This window comes from Amyelois transitella, chromosome 11 (genome assembly GCF_032362555.1).
Source record: "Amyelois transitella isolate CPQ chromosome 11, ilAmyTran1.1, whole genome shotgun sequence".
NCBI lineage: Eukaryota > Metazoa > Arthropoda > Insecta > Lepidoptera > Pyralidae > Amyelois > Amyelois transitella.
In genome coordinates this window covers 4,128,554-4,149,338 of record NC_083514.1, presented here as the reverse complement: position 1 = coordinate 4,149,338, position 20,785 = coordinate 4,128,554, and the positions used below count along the sequence as shown (strand labels likewise).

General features: G+C 37.2%; 1 protein-coding gene across 1 annotated transcript in view; it reads left to right on the top strand.

Moving 5' to 3' along the window:
- The window catches only part of LOC106135123 (breast cancer anti-estrogen resistance protein 1), a 62,885-nt gene extending 42,183 nt beyond the window's left edge, over positions 1–20,702 (top strand). The window contains exons 2-9 of the mRNA XM_060946737.1: positions 14,649–14,789; positions 15,455–15,595; positions 15,911–16,219; positions 16,720–16,906; positions 17,064–17,304; positions 17,512–17,680; positions 18,009–18,232; positions 18,503–20,702. Of these exons, the coding sequence (XP_060802720.1) occupies positions 14,649–14,789; positions 15,455–15,595; positions 15,911–16,219; positions 16,720–16,906; positions 17,064–17,304; positions 17,512–17,680; positions 18,009–18,232; positions 18,503–18,842 (1,752 nt within the window). The 3' untranslated portion in view covers positions 18,843–20,702. The remainder of the gene's footprint in view (positions 1–14,648; positions 14,790–15,454; positions 15,596–15,910; positions 16,220–16,719; positions 16,907–17,063; positions 17,305–17,511; positions 17,681–18,008; positions 18,233–18,502) is intronic.
- Positions 20,703–20,785: the final 83 nt, after the last annotated feature.

The window sequence follows — 20,785 nt, the reverse complement described above, 5'->3', positions numbered from 1 at the left end:
GACAAGTGAGCCTTGTCAGTAATGTAAACTTTGTCGTTTGTCAAGTTAGACCACTTTGTGTTTGTGACACATTTGACTTGTCATATTGATATGAGAAAACCTACAAAATATATCACGTTTTTATACACGGGGTTGAAATAGTCAATGGTCTCAAATAGCTTCAAAGTCGCGTTCAGCAGGATGGAGGATTAAATATGAAATTGAGATTCAATAGTGACAACTTGCTAGCCCATCACTTAAACGACAAATTCGTAACCCCCTGATTGAAGATCTTTACGCAGGCAGTAGGCACACTTTGTTTTTATTACAAAAATATACTTATGTTTGTATGTCATCTCGTATCCACTTATATAACATAACTTCGCTCACAATTTTATTACCCTTGTAACAAGGCCACATTTAAATAAAAATAAGCAATATGAGAAAATGTACCTTACAAAGGGTTTATATTGTGGTAAAGCTATTACAGTAATGTTTTATTCACGCACTCTTTCAGTGGCGTAAGCTACGCCAAGTTATCATAACAATCATTGTTATATAATACAGAATAAGAATTTCAATTCTTATCTGAAACTCGCTCGTGTATGCATTGCAACAAAGGAATCGGCAACACCTAGTCAGTATTCATGCATTCAGGTGTATTGTTTGAGAACCATTGGCTGGCTGCGCCTTTGCCGATATAATGCATAATCCAGTGCCGTCTGGCTGCCGCTGTAATGTCAAATTTATGTTCACTCCACATTAATCTTAATGAATTTTGTGAGAACCGCGTTCCTACAAGTTGCATAATCTGGACATTAGAATTAGAAGACGCGACGCGTATCCCAGTTTTCTATTCCAGTCCGTCCCTTTTGTCTCCGCATAATATCTGTTACCGTTTACATTGTGACACAGTTTGGATTAGCTCTTTGTATTTGATGTTTATTTACAGATTAAATTTTGTAAAGTGCCAATAACAGTGGTCGAAAAATTGCAGTACCTATCTGTTTTAAGAATCATTACCTAAATATAACAAAGAATACGACGTTAAAGTAAGATCGGAAACTAATCTAAAACTCGTATGCCTGCCTCATTTTAATGCCTAAAATATTTAAAAAAATATAGAGAGTTACATTTTTTTTTTAAATTAGTGCTTTATGGCTGGAGACAAATAAAGTAAAGCGCCAGGCGAGGCGAGCGGTTGGGTTTAATCAGAGGCAGTGCTCTCCAGTTTCGAGTGAACAGTTGTGCATCAGACGAAATTGTTTGAAGTTCCTCTACAGACTGCCTCTGCTGTGTACTATCGTTCTATATAGTACGACATTATTGTCGCCCCTTAAACCCATAAGAGTACAAAATAAGAACTGAAACCTATTTTGGCTAAGATTTTTGTATATCGATATACAATTGCGATTGTATAAATTTGAAATGGGATTTTCGTTTAGTTTGTTAACGAAAAACTGTAAGTCTTAAAATCGAATTACTGTGAAATGACAAAAATATAGGTATAATTTACTTATCTACTGTTTCAAAAATATAGTGTGTTGATGAACTTTATATGTTGTTTCCTTAATTCATTAAATAGTCGTAATAATACCGTCAATATTCTAGGAAGGAGCAATAACACCTAGACACGTGTCCCACAGTACCTAAAGGTATTGATGCATGTTTCATCATATCAGCCCACTGACATTAATATAACTAGACCCCACTAGAGTAGGTACTCTTTGCAATTTACTTGTCAAAATTTTGTGACCTCGTTCTCGTTCGTGAATGGCTCTCGTTTAGAAACTATTTCGGTTGATAATTAATTGAAGTTATTGACATTAAACAATATTATTGTACTGCATTAAGTTGTATAAATAAATTAACTATAAAATTAGTTGAACGGAATAAAGGTCTTACAGTCTGTAATTGATTAGTCTGTATAAACTCGAACAGTGTGACAATTTTTATATTTTATGATGTACCTTTTACATACGTAGGTACCTTGTTAATGATTTCGTTCCATCCTGTAGTCACAGAAGTCAAGCTAAATTTTGCAGCCTACCTCTTAATTAGCCTTAACGACTTTACCTAATACCCTATACTGTTCGTACAGATGAGTGAATAGGGGGAATAGTGAGAGATTGGTTCTCTTGCATATGAATGAAGTGGTAGGCAGTATCTAGCTATATCTATGTCTTTGCATCAGCCATTAGCACCCAAGTCGCAGGCGCACGATCACGCAGCGTGCCTTATCGGCCATGCATTGTTACATGCGTTTCAATGGGCTAGCTCTTGTCACATTCCCTTTGGTCACGCCTCTTCATATGACATAATTTATAGGTAACACTTCCAGTAATTGTAATATTCGTTGTAAAGTTACTGGTTACATCGAATATCTTACCATTAGCATAAAAAAGGAATATTTTTCAATAGTCGTTTCGAACTGTTGGGATGTCTATCAACCCCGTAAACGAGCGATAAAGACGTGATATGTGTATAATGTAATTATCTATGTATATTCTTCGACAAAATTAAATCAGAATCTCGCCCTCTTAAAAAATTAAAATTATTATTAAAATTTAATTGAGTGAGAAACTTTTATAAAAGCTTTCTGTCTCCACACAAACTAAGTATAATATGTTGAAACTTAAAGGGCCACCAATGACACATGTTTACTTTAGTCTGTAAATAGTATGAAAGAGAATAAATTTCACCTACGGTAGAAGTACCTACATGAGAAACAGACTGCTTCTGCTGCGGCGTAAAATTAAAATGTTAACCAAGTTACTGGGGGAAACTATAATGAAAAAGTCGGGATCAGAAGTGGGATTTTAATTGAATTCAAGTGTTATTTAAGTGTCTTGATCTAAATTAAAATGTAAATAAATGATTGTTGTAATCGTATTTTAGAAGACGAGTATAATAATAATACAACATCTTTAAAAGTCATTATATAGGTAATGTTATCAGTAATTTTAAGACTTAGGATAATTTTTCTATGAATATTTAATTTTATATTTAATTAAAAGTTTGGAATTATTCTTAATATTATTTATAGTTACAAAGAAACTGATTAATGTTGTCTTTTCCGATTTCTATTGTGTAAAACCTAATAGGTACCTCATTATAGAGTATCCGTAATCATCCAGAACGTATATAAATACCATAATCAGTGCCAATGATAACTGGAGTTGCATTGTGTCCCAGACGTCTGGCAGTTGGCCAGAAAGCTACAAGTGTCACTGCTGACTTGGCACAGTCCTGGGACAGACATGTAATTGGGCAACAGAAATGGGGACAGGCGGAGCGTTAATTATTTCGACTTAACAACCTATTTAAATGTTGCTTAGTAAGAAGGAAATAAACACAGTTGTTTAAGGCTTTTTAATTCCTCTGATGCATGACGGTGATTCCAAATTTTTGACGTAAAAGTACTTTACATGTCGTTAATTTGGCAAAGGTTTTTTTCACTTGGATGCTTGCAACGAGCACGTTATGGCAATTCTTGATGCAGTATGCTTTTTACGTACAGACGATGTAAAAATGAATATTTTTAAAATTGAAGCTCGAATTAAATAACGGAGTTTAAATAAAGGCGAAAATCTCAACGGAGCGAAATGAATAAACCCACGTCGGGCGAATTGCAAGAAATTTTAAAGAATTGTTATCGCTCCTAAAAAGATTAAAAAGTGAAATCTATTCTCTGCGACTGCAGATCTGTAGAATCCTGTTGAAAATTGCATCCTCGGCTCCCTCCACACTCCTCACCCTCTGACAGAAGGGGGACTTTTCAATAGTCCCCTTATCGCCCAACTGTGCGTCGAGAATCCGTGGTGATGTTTTTATTCAATTTCTTCATAAATTAACACACATTTACATTTTTAATTTAACATCCCCTAGCTAAGTTACATGGCAATGAGAATTTGAAATTCCAACCATTTATAAACAGCTCATAAAAGTCTGTATCGATCGTAATACAAGCCTAATTACCATATTAATACACAGACACGTCGTAAATATCTAGTGGGCAATTATGATCGTCTCGGGAATTTTTGATATCTTGATACTTTGTCGTGTAGATACACTTAGTAGTAGGGAGATGTAGTTTTGAATTCCATTAAGCAAATTACTACTACTTACTAGTAGGCTACTACCTACTGGATTGTTTATTTTGATTTTATTGAGCAGGTTTAAAATTATTCCACTTAGGTAGTTTTTGCATATTACCATGCGTTTATCTAAGTATAACGGTAAAAATATTAAGTTTATTCCAATAAGATCGATTTTGGACAGTTCTTTAAGTAAAACATAAAATTTATTAAGTTTTATGCCTTCAAAGATCAATAACATTACATTATTTATCATTGCGCTATATATATACACTTAAAACAAAACTAATTTGAAACGCCACATGAAGAAAATTAACATAACCACTTTTATTATCACGGGGGTTAAAACATTCATTTCCATTAGCCTAACAGCCTTATCCACCGTAAACAGACGCCAACATTATCATTCGTTTCACACCAACTTTGTTACTTGTTACGTCCAAACAATATTTACCTTGTTGGACAAGCATTATCACATTTCATGTCAAGCGCCCACCGCTGGGAACTGAGAGCGATGCGCCTTCAACGTGTTCCCACGAAAAGTTCCCTTTTAATAACCATTTATCTTGTTTTGAGCGTAGACCCTCGTGGAATTATGCTGTAAAAAAGTTGCGTGGATAAGAATTATTTTGCACTGAGTGTTTTACGAGATGTCTAATGTCATTCACAATCGCTTAATCGGGATTTGACCGGTTTTCGAAACATTGCTGTAGTCATTCAATAAGATTCCTTCTCAATCTTTGTGAATTAAAACTAATAGGTCATATTAAAAACAGTTTAGGTAAAATAGTTAGCTTACAATATTTTTCCATTGATAGGAACAGAAATGCTTTGAATAAAATACAAAAAACACATTGAGACAAAACGATGTCTTTAAATAATTAACACGTTGAACGCCGAAGGAAAAAGCATGTTGTTCCGTTTAGGCCACGGGGGTTACCGGTGAGCCAAAGGGTGTTGTTCCGTTCAGGCTTTGGTGGTCACCGGTGTGCCATCGGAGAGCTTCACTTCAAACGCAATTTACTGGCCGAAACGCAAAGATACTATGCAATAACGTTACTAAGGTGGGCCGCTTGGCCCTGTAGAATATAAGATTCGGCTTGGTTCTTTTGTACGGGTAAACACTTAGATTTTTTTCCAATTTTTGTCAAATTATTAGGGCTGTACTGAACTGCCATATCAAAAGTATATTTAAAGTAAAATAATTATTAATTTAGATACTTATCATTAGAAAGGTAATATTAAAATGCAAAAACCAATTATTAGGTTAAATGTTCTATTAGAAATATACCAAAAAAACGCAAAAAAAAAAACTGAAAACAGGAATTTTGCTTGTAGGTATCCTAATGATAAATTGAGCAACAATATGGTACTTTTCAGTTTGTAGCTTCACTTTTAACTATAAAATAAAATGTACCTAATAAAAATAAAATCAAAACCAACTTAAACAGGCGTTAATACAAAACACACGATATTTTTAACTTAAATGCAATTATAACATCTTGTAGAGAAAATACGAAACATGAGAGATATTTACCCAGCAATGGGACATTACTAGTTCAAGAAATGCTAAAAAATTATCAAAACACACAAAAAACCTTTCAATATTATATCCTATAAGGAGATCTTTTCCCAGCAAAGGGACATTATGAATTAAAAAAAAAATGCTAAAAAATTATCAACAAACACATCTTTCATGTTTGTGATTTGACTTTCTTTTAAGTTCTTACTTATTCATGACTTTGAGTGAACTTCATTAAAACATTCCAAACATATGGATGGTTTATTAGGGCAGGTAGAGCAGTCCTTGATTTTGCTACTAAAATGGCTGGCTGCGCTCACGGCGAAAGCAAGCCCGGAGCGGTAGCGGGGCGCGGGGTGGGCCGCTGCGTGACCCCGTGGCCAGCGGAGAAGGATTTACGAAATTCCTGCCGTTCGGGCCGCGGGGGTCACCGGTGTGCCTAGTTCAATATTTCCACTTTTTTGGTAATAATTCAAGAAAATAAATAGCCTACATTACGAAATAACGTATTTGTAATCGTTTGGTGCAATAAAACGAAATGGCCAAAAATTACGGAAAACGCAATTTCACTACGGCCCGAACGGATTATGTCAGTGGGCCCACCGGTGTGCCGTCTGGCGTTCAACGTGTTAAGGATATTTTCAGTTCTCTGAAACGTTTTGCGGTTGAATTGAGTAGAATGTGACCACAACATGACCACGATACATTGTCCAAATTTAATTATACTTTATTAATACCTTAAAATAAATTAATTTGTACAGTTTTTTAAGTAGAGCAAAGTAGAAGAGCCTATTAAAATAGTAGCAATAATAACAGCGTCAACAGAGAAAAACGCTTCTTTTAGTTCTGAGGTGAATATCCGTTTTATTATTATTATGACTTCTGACATTACCTATGTGGTACAAACTTTCATCATTTAAAAATGTTTCATGAGTGTATGAAAAGTTTTGACTAAATGATTCAAATTTAATTTTTTTAGAGAAAATTCACAGGTAAGATATTCTGGGGATAGTGCCTTTCCTTCATAAAGTTAGTTTAGTTTAATCACAGAGTTTAATGCACAATTCTTTATTCCTTACGGGGTAGACGGAGTTGACTCCGTGTTTGAGTCTTCGAAACTATTGATAGTTTCGAAGACTCAAACGCCGAGTTCGGCTGGATGGCTTCTATACATGGAATTTAGGTTGCGATTGACACATTGTTCACCCATCGAGTATTAGGGAATCCCAATTTTATAAGCATTTTCGTTGATTGACTTTTACGATCTACGCGGGAAATCAATACAATACACATCAAAATGTTGAAACTATCATACAATACATAATAGACTACGATTAATTCTGTAATCTCCTTATTTTGTAATCAAGTCGTGGAGGGTGACTTATCATTCCTATCGGGATGGGTCGTTGACTGAGCTCAGTAGGCCTGAATATTGAATTTTAGGATACATTAGGTGCTATGGTAACGAAATATCGATGAGCAAGTGAGATAAAGGATAATGGCCGTGTTGTATGTATACGAAGCTTTTAGTGAAACTTATTCAATAAGCTTCTGTTTGAATATAATGAATAGATTTAGGTGATATATGAATAGATTAGGTTCTTGTATTCACTCAAGTAAGTAGGTAGGTACTTTGTTTGCTTGTGCTCTGTTATCTAAGCATTTATTTACATAAAAGCTCTTGATAATCTTATATCTTTTGAAAGCAAGTGTAAAAATAGTAAATGTATGTAATATCTTTCAAACAAACACATAAACATTTTTTACATTTTACTTCTGTACCTCACAGTTAAATGAATTGTAAATACAACTATTGAAATAAGTGGGCACTCTATATTTTCTTAAGTCCATATAAAATGCTTAAACAAGATGTGATATAATTTCATTTCGACATTTTAAAACGATTCCATGCATTACTTTCCGCTATATCTAAATGGCGCGACCACTTAACAAGTCTATTTGCCTGCAAAAAGGTTGAATTAACCATTTTGCGTACAAAACTGCGTTTTATCAGTTCAATTATCGCGGTCACCGGACTCTTGAGTGGTTGATGTGGTCGCGTTAGCAGCGGAACACGTGTGTTTTGTGAATCTTTAGGGCTACCAAGAAAAGTAACAAATGAATAAAGAAGAGATTTCTCAAACTTATGAATAAACTTAAAATGTAGATGAAAACTCTATTACTGTTAACAATAACGAATAAATACTCGTGATAGTCTAAAGATTATTTTAATCTTACACCTCCTTTACTTGAATTTATGTTCAAAAAGTTAATTCTGGTCATTATCTGACGCAATCGAATAAACTTGTTGTAATTGGTTCTTTTTTGAAGGCAACAGACACTGAAGCTTTAGAACAATTAATCTTTTGTAGTTTAGGACATAAACCAAAGCCTGTAACGAAACCCATTCAACTAGAAATACGGTTCCATAAAACCCAATTTCTCTCACCCTCTTTATCACTCCGAAATGGTCCGTTTCGGAATACAAATTCAGGGCAGCCCTGGTTTTGCGGCTTTTAGAAATGGTCTCGATCTGCGACACTGATTACTATCTACTTTTTGCTCGGTTTGAAATGCAAACGGTGCTTTGCAGCGGCCTCACTGATGTTTTTACCACTTGAAAACTCTTTGGAAGAGTCCCAGTCTAAGAGTGATAAGGAGATGCGGTGATCTGTTTTTGCCCTTCAACTATTCATTATGAAAGCCTTTCGCTTAGCAATGTACGTTTCATATAGGTAGGTACTAAATTATACACAGAGATGTATGTTTTTACTTTTCATGTAGTCTCTATCATCCTCCTACTTTGGTTGGTTCCGGTTGCGGAGAAAGAGGATTTACCTTAGTCAAAAGTTAAAAGAAAGTTTTAAGTAATGTACCTACATTCCTTGAAAGTTATTACAGTGGGCTGCCTAACTAACGTCAACCCAGCCTTATGAGATTTTGGTGGACGCACGACCTCCACAGCTGAATTATCTAGTATTCGTGACTTGGTTTACCCTATCGTAAACCATTGGGCTATGTAATAACGCATAACACCAAATTTAGACAGGTGAATCACCTATGTACCATTTCAAAAACTCGTAGGTATTTCAATAGAGACATATTTCTCGCATTGATTTGCATTTAAACTTGTTCACTCCACATAAGTTTCGTAGTCATTTATAAAGATATACGATCGTTTTCATGACGTTGATTACTTGCCATACAATTTAAAGCACGAATGCAATTATCGAAGCATTTAAGATGAATAAAAAATCGTTTTGTCTAGTCGAGACGTGGCCGTTGGCGCCAGACGCACCAATTTTATTGTCTCTTAATAAACTGCATCCAGTGACCAGGTTGTGACTATTTTAAACACACGATTGGTGTCTTCCTGGCCGTTTATCTTTTCTGCATGATGGCTTAAACGAGCAAACATGACGCATGAAATAAATATGTTTGGTGGTGTTATCTTAATCAGTAAAACTATTTAATTAAAAGTAAGTTTCCCATAAAAACAATAAAACCTTCATTCCTATGTGAATAATAGAAACTTAATTTTGAACTGAATTTCAATAGGTACCTTTTATTTTTATACGTTTATATAATTTCTAATAGATCTTTGTCCACAATGAACTATTTGCAATTTCCTAACTTCAGGCATTATGTATATTACAATTTAAACATTTACCCGTTGTGTCCGCACATATACAATTGTGCAAATGTGTTTTGCGATCGATTCACGTTGCGATCTACGTTAGTGTAAAGATACAGCTACCTGGACTATCTCTCATACACCAATCAATGTGAGGTTGCCTTAATTATTCAAAGAATAATCATTCTATAATTCTAGCTTCACTTAGGAGTGAATACCCTTAATTTTAATCCAGCAATAACGCACATTGTAGGTACCAATAATAAACTTAAATTATAACCGGATGATATTGCTTTTATCGGAGACTTGCATCCTAAAGGCATAATAAAGGCGTTTCGGAGCGGAAATGAAATGTAACAAGATTCTGCCACAGTCGTAAAGGCCGTAACCCTGCGCATGCGTGTTAACCCTTCACGTACTACGTTGTATGCGACCTTCATAGGTCATCGCCTCGTCATTCAGAAAAGAATTCTACAGTTGTGACCCATTGATTTTCGGCTAACATAACAGTTTTCATAGAAACGTGTTAAATCAAACAGAACGCTTTTGTAACTGTCGCCAGAAGGCTGATTTCATGATCTCAGGGGTTTATTACTTAATAAATTAAATTTACTTAATAAATTTTTCTTGTTATATAAATATACTGCAATTAATAAAAGCTGCAGTGGTTCGCTAGTTAACTTAAAACCGCAAGAACCGCAGGCCGCAAACGAATAAGTAGTTTTGTAGAAATATTCCTGTTTACGACCTCCAAAGGTTTACTCGTATTTGAAATAGAGACTCATCTTTACGATAAACTGAATGTAAGAATGACAGTACAACATTTTTTTAGTTTTCTGACACAAATCCAATTTTAGGTGTATCTATTTTAAGAACTGATGTAGGTCATTTGAGGTCTCTATAGTGTTCCTAGAAAGACCCGATTTACGCACCTTATTTAACACCTAAGTACTAAATCCTATCAGTTTTAGGATATCATAAGATTTCTCACACTTCGGTTTTAACATAATAGTGTGTCTTATCACACGGTCCGATTCATATAGAAAAACGATATTACTTTCGTTCTAGAATTATTTTAGGTATTTAGAACTTCCTTATCAATCTCGCAACAAGTCTCCTTCCAAAGGCATTTGTCGAAGTTCCACATGGACCATTTAATTAGTGTCCTAAGTTGCCCATAGTAAAATTACTCATTTATTTATGAATCAAAACATATGGATTAAAAGGTCAGGCAATGACCTCACCAGCGGTTGCCCTCGAGTCGAGTCGAGACGCCTGCGCAGGCGCATCTAGGTACAATATGCTGCGCGATTCTGCGAATTCGAGGTGAGTCAGATCCGGCTCGCCTGCATCTTTGTCATCTTACGGTACAAATCTAACACCTATCCTAGGAGCTTAAGTAAAAGGTTTCGCATTTTGTATTTCAGATATTTTATAAAGGTTTGGCAGCGTAAACTTTATTTATGATTAGTTATTTTACATTTTATTATTACGCCAAGTGATTTTCCCGTTTTCAAAGTAGATTAGGTATCTAAAATAGGCAATATTACCTACATCAGAAAAATTTAGGAATAAGCCAATTCCGGTCTGCTTAAACAAGTACCTAAATATAATAAACGTAGGTCATATTATTCCATATACACTTTAAGACACTTTGCCTATATGATCTTTAATTTACTAGCTTTTACCTGCAGCTTCGCCCGCCGCCTAATAAATAAATCCCACGAGAACTATAGTTTTTACCATGACTGGACTTTTAATTAAGTATATAAAATACGCAAAATTTCAAGAAGATTATATCAGTAAATAACGCGTGTAGATATAAACTTACTTTCGCATTTATAATAAGTATTAGTTGGGATATTCGTATTTACGCAAATTAATATTTCATTCAAACTTCGAATTCATTGATAAAAGCTCACTACTTGAATGACGTCCCGTCTTACTCATACCTCGAAACAGAACTAGAATAATATTCGACATATTCATTTAAGATTAATTTAAACAGTATACGGTTAACTTTATAGAGAAGCAAGCGTGTGTTCGATCGTGAATTTATTTCTTTTTTTTTTTCATAAAAAGTAGTGTTTATGTGACAATGGTGTTGGTAATACGGTGCAATATGAATATTTATATTCAAGTGGCCAGTGAGAAAATGTGTCCATATCAAAGTTTGCAGAAAGGAAACAATAGCACACATAGTTGGGTTGGTTTTCATGTATTATCTTGCAAAATTTTGAAATAAAAAAAGGATGATCCAAAACCTTTTTTTTATTAACAGGTGGGGTCACTTATGAACAAATCAATTGTTTATACTATTCTTGTATTTTATGAACAGGGAAACGGTTAATACTGAATAGTAAGTAGATAGGTATACTAAATGCGTCGAGGAAATCATAAACTAAATCGCGAGGCAATCTGCAATTCTGCACATTCAGGCAACTAGACGTGTGACCATGATTCAATAAGGCTAAGGTTCACTGTAAAAATTCGAAGGTCAGATGAAAGTCGTTTCGTGTAAAATCCAGACTTAACCAATCCCATCCAAATTTTCAATCCAAATTTCATCTTGGTCAAAGACGCACACTATTTTAAAAGAAGAAAAATGTTTAAATCTTACACAAAAGAGCAGTTTTAAATCGAATCATCAGTTTTAATGAACCGTTTAGGAGATAAAACATTTCCACTTTTATTTCTAAAGTTCCATAAAAACTTCTTTTGAAGAACAACCGAAAGAAAGATGTAAGAAATGATATTTATTGTTATTTTAATTAAAATGAGAAGTGTGATTCATAATTATAATTCAAATAAATAAAGAGAAGACGATTACATTTAGGTATGCTCATTAACGAATGATTAATTACTCAATATTTGTAATAATACCTACTTACTCGTAGAAAGGCACGCTTAATAAAAGTAAGTCACTAACATTTACCCGTATTATAGTTTAGAGGCATTTTTTAACACATAAGTGAAAAAGGATTCATCCTGATCATACACAAAGGTATTATTAATTGCTTCTCACATTGGAAGTATTCATCACCAACACTGCGTCGGAAGCGGAGATGATTTACCCAACAACAACATGAACTACCAAAACAACAAAAGGTCGCCCACAGCCGCTGCAATTGCACCACTAAATACATATGTACTACTCTGTCAAGAAAGTAGCAGGAAAAGATCAATAATACACAAACTGTTTGTTATTCATCCAAATTTATTTTATCACCTTCAAAATATGCTCCTTTAGAAACGATACACTTACGCCAACGAATAATCCAATCATCAAAACATTTTTTAAACGCTGTTTCCGGAATTGAGGTCAGTTCTCGCCGCGAATTCTCTTTTATGTCTTCTACCGATTGAAAACGGGTGCCACGAAGTGGTAATTTGAGTTTAGGAAAAAGAAAAAAGTCGGCTGGAGCCATATCTGGTGAATATGGTGGTTGCTCGATGGTATTTGTTGAGTGTTTGGTTAAAAATTCGTTCACAATGATGGCCTTGTGCGAAGGTGCATTATCATGGTGCAAAATCCAAGAATTTTCTTTCCACAAATCTGGCCTTTTTCGTCGGATTTGCTCTCTTAAACGCCGCATAACACTCAAATAATATTCCTTATTTACCGTTTGACCTTCCGGCAAGAATTCCGAGTGCACAACACCGCGATAGTCAAAGAAAACAGTCAACATGACTTTGACTTTTGAACGACTTTGGCGTGGTTTTTTCGGTTTCGGTTCAGTTGGAAGGCGCCACTCCGAAGATTGTTGACTAGTTTGCATGTCAAACTCGTAAACCCACGTCTCGTCACCAGTAACAATGCGTTTCAAAAATGTTGGGTCGGAATTGACTCGTTCTAGCATGTCCTCAGCGACTCTCATGCGATTGAGTTTTTGAAAAAAATTCTGGTCTTTTGGGACTAGCCGAGCGGCAACATGTTTCATACCCAAATTATTAGTTAAAATGGTACGGATCGACTCGTGAGATACAGAAAGTTCGGTGGCTATCTCTCTCAAAGTTGAATGAGGATTTTCAGTCACTATTTCCTTCACTTTTGCGATGTTAACTTCAGTTGCAGACGTTGATGGCCTACCAGAGCGAGGCAAATCTTCCATCACATCTCGACCGCTTTTGAACGCTTTGTACCACTCATAAGCACGAGTTTTTGATAAAGTCGATTCACCGTAAGCCTTCTGTAACATTTTCAGTGACTCCGAACACGATATTCCATTGGCAATGCAAAATTTAAGACAAACTCTTTGTTCGATGTTTTTATCCATTATGAAATTAGCAATACACACTAGATATGATATAACTAAAAATTGCACTGTATTTAATGTAAACAACAGATGCAACTCAAACTCCGCGCCAAAATGGAAAACAGTTGTGCCAATCTAACAACAACAAAAAAAACAAAAATTTGAATTTGGAACCATAAATAAATAATCCATTCCCGATACTTTTCTGACTGAATGTATATAATAGCAGTGAGTATATGAGTCAAACCACCTTTAATACCACGTGTACAATTCGAAAGTACTATTTTAATGTGGCCCACTGTACTAGAACAAAGTTAAGAACCGGGGCGGGGCTATTTTTCAATGCTCTGTGTCAATGTTCTGCGTATTGCACAATGCAATCCGTCATTATCGGCCGATTTGGGTTGCATTAAATGCAGCTGTGCGGCACACACGCCTAATGTGGGCGCTAGGGTGTCGAATTCTACTACCACATTAATAACACTGTTCCCCTATCAATCTACAAGGTTGCATGGTAATAGGTCTCATTTAAATAACAATAAACGGCTTAAAAAGGTAGGTATATCTTGAAAAGACTGTTGACATAGAGTAGTTAGGTGCCTACCTACTTACGTTTACGTTACTTAGCATTAAGTAGTAACAAACAAACATAAAAAAACATCAAAAATTTGTAGGTCCTACTGCTCGATCGAAATTGATCAGTTGATGTCGTCGTCATAACTCGATGGTCTTAACGTAACCCGCGTACCAATTTGGAGGAAAAAAAGAAAAATTACCAGATAGCCCCTAAAGACAGCCCACCACGGGAATAGAATTTACCTAATTTAAAAGGCAAATGATGTGTTTAAGAGAAACATGATTTCATGCAAAGTAAAACCATACCATACCATACAATTGCAAAAATTTATTACTGTGGTGATATTTCTTCGCCACAAGTCCCAACAGTCAATCACGCGGCGGTATCAGTCAATATCAGTGAAGAGTCTAAATCGCGCAAAGATTTCACGGATTGGAGCATATATACAACCTCCGATACAACATCGATGGAGCCGCGTTCCCAAGGCAAAACACCTAGTCTGGCGGAAAATCTTTCCTTCGTGGCGGTTAAACTCAAACTTCCACTCCCGCTAAATGTGTATTTATAAATTAATTTGTTGCAGTGCATGGCGCGAGCATTATACGACAACATAGCGGAGTCGCCTGATGAGCTGGCCTTCCGTCGCGGCGACCTTCTCACCGTGCTAGAGCAGAACACGGGCGGCAGCGAGGGGTGGTGGCTTTGCTCTCTCAGAGGGAGACAGGTAACTTTTGTTCGAAGTTCCATTAATACATATAATCAGGTCTTTATCCATTACGGAGTAGAGAGTGCCAAGTCTTAAAAAGACTTTAAGGTCTCGTTCAGCTGTATGTCAAAATGATGGAATTGAGATTCAGATAGTAACTGGTTGCTAGCTCATAGCCTAAAAGAAGTATCTCAAGTTTAGGTATTTCCCTCGAGTAACTTCTGTAATCTGCACGAGACTCTTCTCTTTATTACAGTAGCAGCTGGCACTGCTACTGTAATAAATAGGTAGGTATTATTAGATGACAGTATATTATTAACAACAAGAAGGTACCTACATAGAAAACAAACGTGGAAGAATTACGCACATGGTACGATGCGATCCCAGTGACGTCATTTATTTGTTCCAGTAGGTATAATTGATGTATGCTGCACACGTAACGCATTGTTTACAAAATCATAACACAGGTACGGTTCTCATTTAAACTGTTATTAGTAGGTATTTAGTATCATCATTTCGCATCCTCTGCTGCACCCATTTGCAGAATTTAGTATCTACTTAACTTATAGATTTTTAATAATTCTTTGTAGACTTTGAAAGTTGCAGAATAGGGTGCCAGAGAATCAATTGGAATTTATACATTTTCACAAAAAGTTATTATACAGCTTCTCTATGTTTTACAGGGAATATGTCCGGGAAATCGATTACGGGTAGTCGCAGGTGTGTTCGACGCGAGCAGCGCGATGCAGAGGCGGCGTGCGCGTGCGCCGGCACCAGTGGCGCACCAGCCGATGCCGGCGCAGCAGTCGCCGGCTTTTACTAAAGTAAGTTTCCAATAAATACATTCTACCAGTATGTTTAGTGATAATCGTTGATATTTATATAAAATACAGTACCCTTACGTCTTGTATTGCAATAAAATAGGTGCGGCTTGATCTTAGTTATCAACGTAGATAGAAAGGAAGTGATTTTTGATAATACTGTTAATATGTAAATCTAATCGGTGATAACTGATAACCTACTTGTCATCAGACTGCATCATTTTAGGTACATAAGTGGACTAGAACTGCATAATAAGGCAAAACAATATTCAACCGATTTAAAAAAAATGTTCTCAATTCGTGTAAACCTATTTGCAGATTGAAGAGTGTTCCCTGTATGATGTTCCCCGAGCTCCAATGCCAGTGCAGCGCATCGCTACATATGACAGTCCGCGGCCAGTTCCCGTGGCGGACTGGTACGACGCACCCAGGGCTCCAAGGCCTGCCAGCGCGGACTCCGCTTGTAGTGGCACCGGCTCCCTAACCTCGGCCACATCAAGTGCATCAGCTAACTCTGGAAGCTCTGCACATTCAGCCGCCTCGGCTTCGAGTACTTATGACGTGCCGAGGTCGAGAGCGCTACCCTTGCCGTGTGATGCAGCATTGGAAGCATTGGAAAGATTACAGGTATTTAAGTTTAAATTGTCATCAATAGGTATAGGATAAAACCACTCCATCAATCCCTAATATCGTCTAAGTGACTGAACGACAAAAGCACTAACTAATTGTTCACCAATAGGCAAGCCGCAAGCCCCTTTGGGATCAATATTTACTTGAAGGGGCTTCGGTGTCAGGCAGGCAAAGGACCAAACGGGAAAGGTCAACGAGCGCGTTTCCTGCCCTTTTTTGCAAGTACAGGACTGACAAAGAACTGTTCCTCCACCAACCTTCCGGTTATACGACCCTGGCCATGGCAGGAATCTGTTTCTCTCGCTTTATGCCCTCAACAGCGCACCTTTACTTTTCTATAGTACACTGTCCCTTTAGTTTTCCAGTTATTTAGTTATTAACCCCCTAGTCTGCAAAGGCTGACAATGCAGTACACCTTGTGTAGTCATGAAAGCGGAATGTTTTATCCTGAAGACCTTCTTATATTTCTTTTACTGAAAAAAGATCTGTTCAACCAGGAGGAAGCGTCAGCAGCAGTATCGCGCTTGCTATCGTACGTGACTCCGGGCTGGCGGCGGCGAGGCGCGCTCCGGCCGCGGGTGTTGGACGTCCGCGTGGCGGGCGCCAGGCTACGAGCGGCGCTGCACGACCTGGCTGTGTTTGCTGACGCTACGCTCGCTAATGCGCACGATGCACAAGACAAAGGTAAACATGAAAAGAAGTTCGTATGAGCTATAGCTACATACATATATTTTATATATAAAATTCATTTTTGCTGTAGACAGGAAAACGAGTTTACCGTAGTAGTATCCTTGTAGTATGACGTGGTCACATAAAGATAATTCATTTTCTCAATCCTCAGGTATCGCAGTCAAACTAAGGCCGTTGGTTAAGGCTTTAAAAGACGCAGAGCGAATAACACACGAGGCCACCAGCGCTCTGGACGCAGGGGACTGGGCGCCAGACCGGCTAGAAAGGGATAGAGAACCCACAGATGGGACTTTGGATGCGTTGGACCAGTTGGTCGCGTGTGCCAGGTCCCTTACAGAAGACGTTAGGAGAGCAGCATCGTTTATCAATGGAAATGCGTCGCTACTATTCAGGTAAGGAAGCAAAGTTTTATGGGTAATAATGGATCCTTGAAGCCTAAGATATAAGGACTTCTTCATCATCCTCTTATGAAGTATGACGAAGATGTAAATCACTAGGTTCAGGTTTCAGTCAAGACCACTGTTCAGTGGGTAAGTTGGGTAATTACGCAAAATCCTACCACCTACTAAAGTCTAAGATAAGCTTTCATTTAATTGCAGACGATCAGCAACCGTTCCTGAGCACGAATGGACGGAGGAGTACGACTACGTGCGGTTAGAGTCGCGCACAGCAGTAGGCCGACGGAATGCGGAGATCCGGGCCGCGTTGCCCGACAAACTCAGGGCTTCCTTTGATGCGCTTGTACGGGATGCGGACCATGCTGGAGAGGTAACCTTCCTTGCCATATTGTCAACCTTTCGGAAATCAATAGTAATTGTCGTTTGGGCGGCTTTTAGATATACTTATTATGACCCTGCCAGAATGACATAGGCTGCCATGTCTGGCGATCTTGCTAGAATTATCATAGTGCCGTATGATTGCATAATTTTCATAGAATTCCATAAAGCACATGGATGTATGTATGAGGATGTTGCAAATTCCATTCTATTAAGTCATTAGCAATTGCAGCAATAGTAGGTAGAATGGTACTCACGATTAAAATACTTTAGTTAAGGTGTGATATGAAGTAACAATACCATCCTTTGTTAATATTAAGGTGAGCGCTGTCGCAGCCGCGACGCGATTGCCGCCGGACGATCGTCAACTAGCGGCGTTCTACGCAGCGCAGACAGCGACGTACGGCGCGCACTTGGCGACCGCTGTAGAGGCGTTCCTACGGACCATAGAAATGGGCCAGCCTCCAGACGTGTTCCTGGCTCATGGAAAGTTCGTGGTGTTGAGTGCGCATCGGATAGTTCACGTTGGGGACACTGTGCATAGGTACCTATGTTGTATTTCTTCTTAATTTTGATCAGTGATTCAATCGAAACTGCTATCAGAAAAACGAATATCTTGAAAGCCTCATTACATTAGTTTGACTTTTTTTCATTCCTCATCTAGATATATGTAGTAGTGCAGTTGTGCAAACTGGATCAACATTTCCAGATTTAAGGAATGTGTTCTGACTTTTCATTAAATATTCTGTTTAAAATCTCTTCCATCCATCATTCATAGATGTACCTACTCATATCACTTGTTTTTTTTCAACAGGAGCGCCCACCACGCAGGCTTAAAAGCAAGAGCGCTAAGATGTTCAGATGCACTCTCCGACGCATTAGCTACAACCGTAGCGAAGACGAAATCCGCCGCGCAACAGTTCCCTTGCGCAAGCGCAGTCGCGGAAATGGCCGACGCTGCAAGAACGTTAGCCGCCAGAGCGCAAGAGTTAAGAAGGGTGTTAGTGCGAGCTGCGGACCCTCCCCCCGCGCCCGTCGCCTCCCCTCTCACCCCCGCCACAACAGTCCCCCCTTCCACTGCCACTACTCCATTGACGCCCCTCACACCACACAATAATCCCAGCATTCCGTCATTGGCGACTCTGCAGATATAAAAATAGCCTTAGAGACAAACGCGATGTGATTATTTCAGAAAAGTGCAAGTAAAGAGCGAAATAGTCCTAGATTGCTTTAGAATAAGAATCAAGTGCGATCTATGGCTGCGTTGAGTTAAACTCAACTAGGGCTTCAAACAAATAGAAACGCGCCGAGTGATATTGACAGAATTAAGTTGAGCGCCCGACGTACAAAAGAAAAACATTGAATACCTACGTTGGGAAAAAAAACTATTAATTTTAGGTCAAGAGGGTGAGTGCATTGGTCAACCCTGCAGGACAAAGATTCCAAAACGCAGGCGTTAATAATAATGGAAGCCAGGAGTGTCTTCCTATACCATGAGCAATGGTCGTGCTTTTAGCACTGTATTACCAAAGATATCTTTATGTGACACAACGTAGACTGCCGATTAAGACGATAACCAAGTTTCTATTAGACATTAATATACTTACTAACGAAGGCTGCCATTAGTTTTCTTTGAACGAAGTTTACATACTTGTACAGTATTACCACTTTTGTAAGTCGCCTTGGCAATATTCGACGGCACAGAATAGTGCAACCTACCGCCAAATCAAAACGAATGAAACCCCAATAAAATAACGACCTTATTAGAAGTAGGTACATTAAACTTAAAAACCAAAAACAAAATGTCTCTTGCATCTCGCTCATAAAAGTAGTACAATAACGGACAATTGAGTTCGCGGGTTCCAATGGCGCGTTTTGATAAGCGCAAACGCCCAAATATTTTCGCGCCATTCGAAAATTAAGACTACTGCGGTCGGTTTACCTTATAAAGTGGTTATACTGTAAAGTGAGTTTTTGATTGGATGCTCATTTGCTGTAGTGAGTTGAGTTGTCCGTCCAGTTTTTTACAATTTTGCAACAGTGTCGTTTATTATATTTGTAGTAAATGTGGATTTTACGCGACAGTTTAGTCGTGGCTAGTTTACAACGATATAAGAGAACCATTCGTAAGTACAAAAACTATTAGGCTAAGTGAAAATGGCAGCGTATGGACGTAATAGTGAATTCGGTGGCTTTATCACAAATTAAAAAATCGCGACAGCAAACTGTTAAAGGGAAATTTCCATGGGATTGTGAAAGATACATACACAATTGATGAATTATATATATTCTTGAAGTTATCTCTAAAAGTATAAAGAAGCTAGTAATCGAAATTTTCGATCAACTTTCTTACACGTGGCCATTTGAACTTAATATGGATTTTAACCGCTTTATAAATTTAACAATTTTATATTGTACTTAGTGACTAAGTGCGTTTTACACGCCTTTAGTAGTGTGTATTCATGTAACATAAGTTTATACAAAATCAATGTCTTCTTATTGTTAGAGCCATCTGTTGGCTGAGCTAATTAATTTAAACAGTATAAATTGTTAGACAGACGGTTTATGTTTAATGCGACAATATTTATTAGTCCTGTTTTATTTCATTTCCTCTATGCCTACTTTTTTATACATTGCATATTTGCAAATAAAACTTGCAAAACTTTATGTTATTAAAATAAAGTTTACATAAATATGTAATCAAATTCGAACTAGAACAAAAAATACCACATTTCATTAAGTGTTAAAATGTACCTATAAAATAGCGATTTAATTATTTCTGTAAAAATCGCTAAGTAGTTGAATTGAATAAAATAAGTACATCATCATTCACAAATATAAGGGTACATTCAAACACATTGAGCCTTTACTGTTTTAAGTATTAATTATACGGCAGTGGTAGCCATATAAGACACCAAAAAATTAACCTTATGTCGCAATTTCAAGGTTCCTAATTGCATATGGAGAATATAAATTGATAAACAACTTTTTTTAGCTTAATGTGTTGCTCTCGTTCGTAAAAATGTGACTTAATTCATCGAAAAATAAGTGCCAGTACGTTTCAAGACATTGCCCGTGGCATTTACTGAGTTATTTT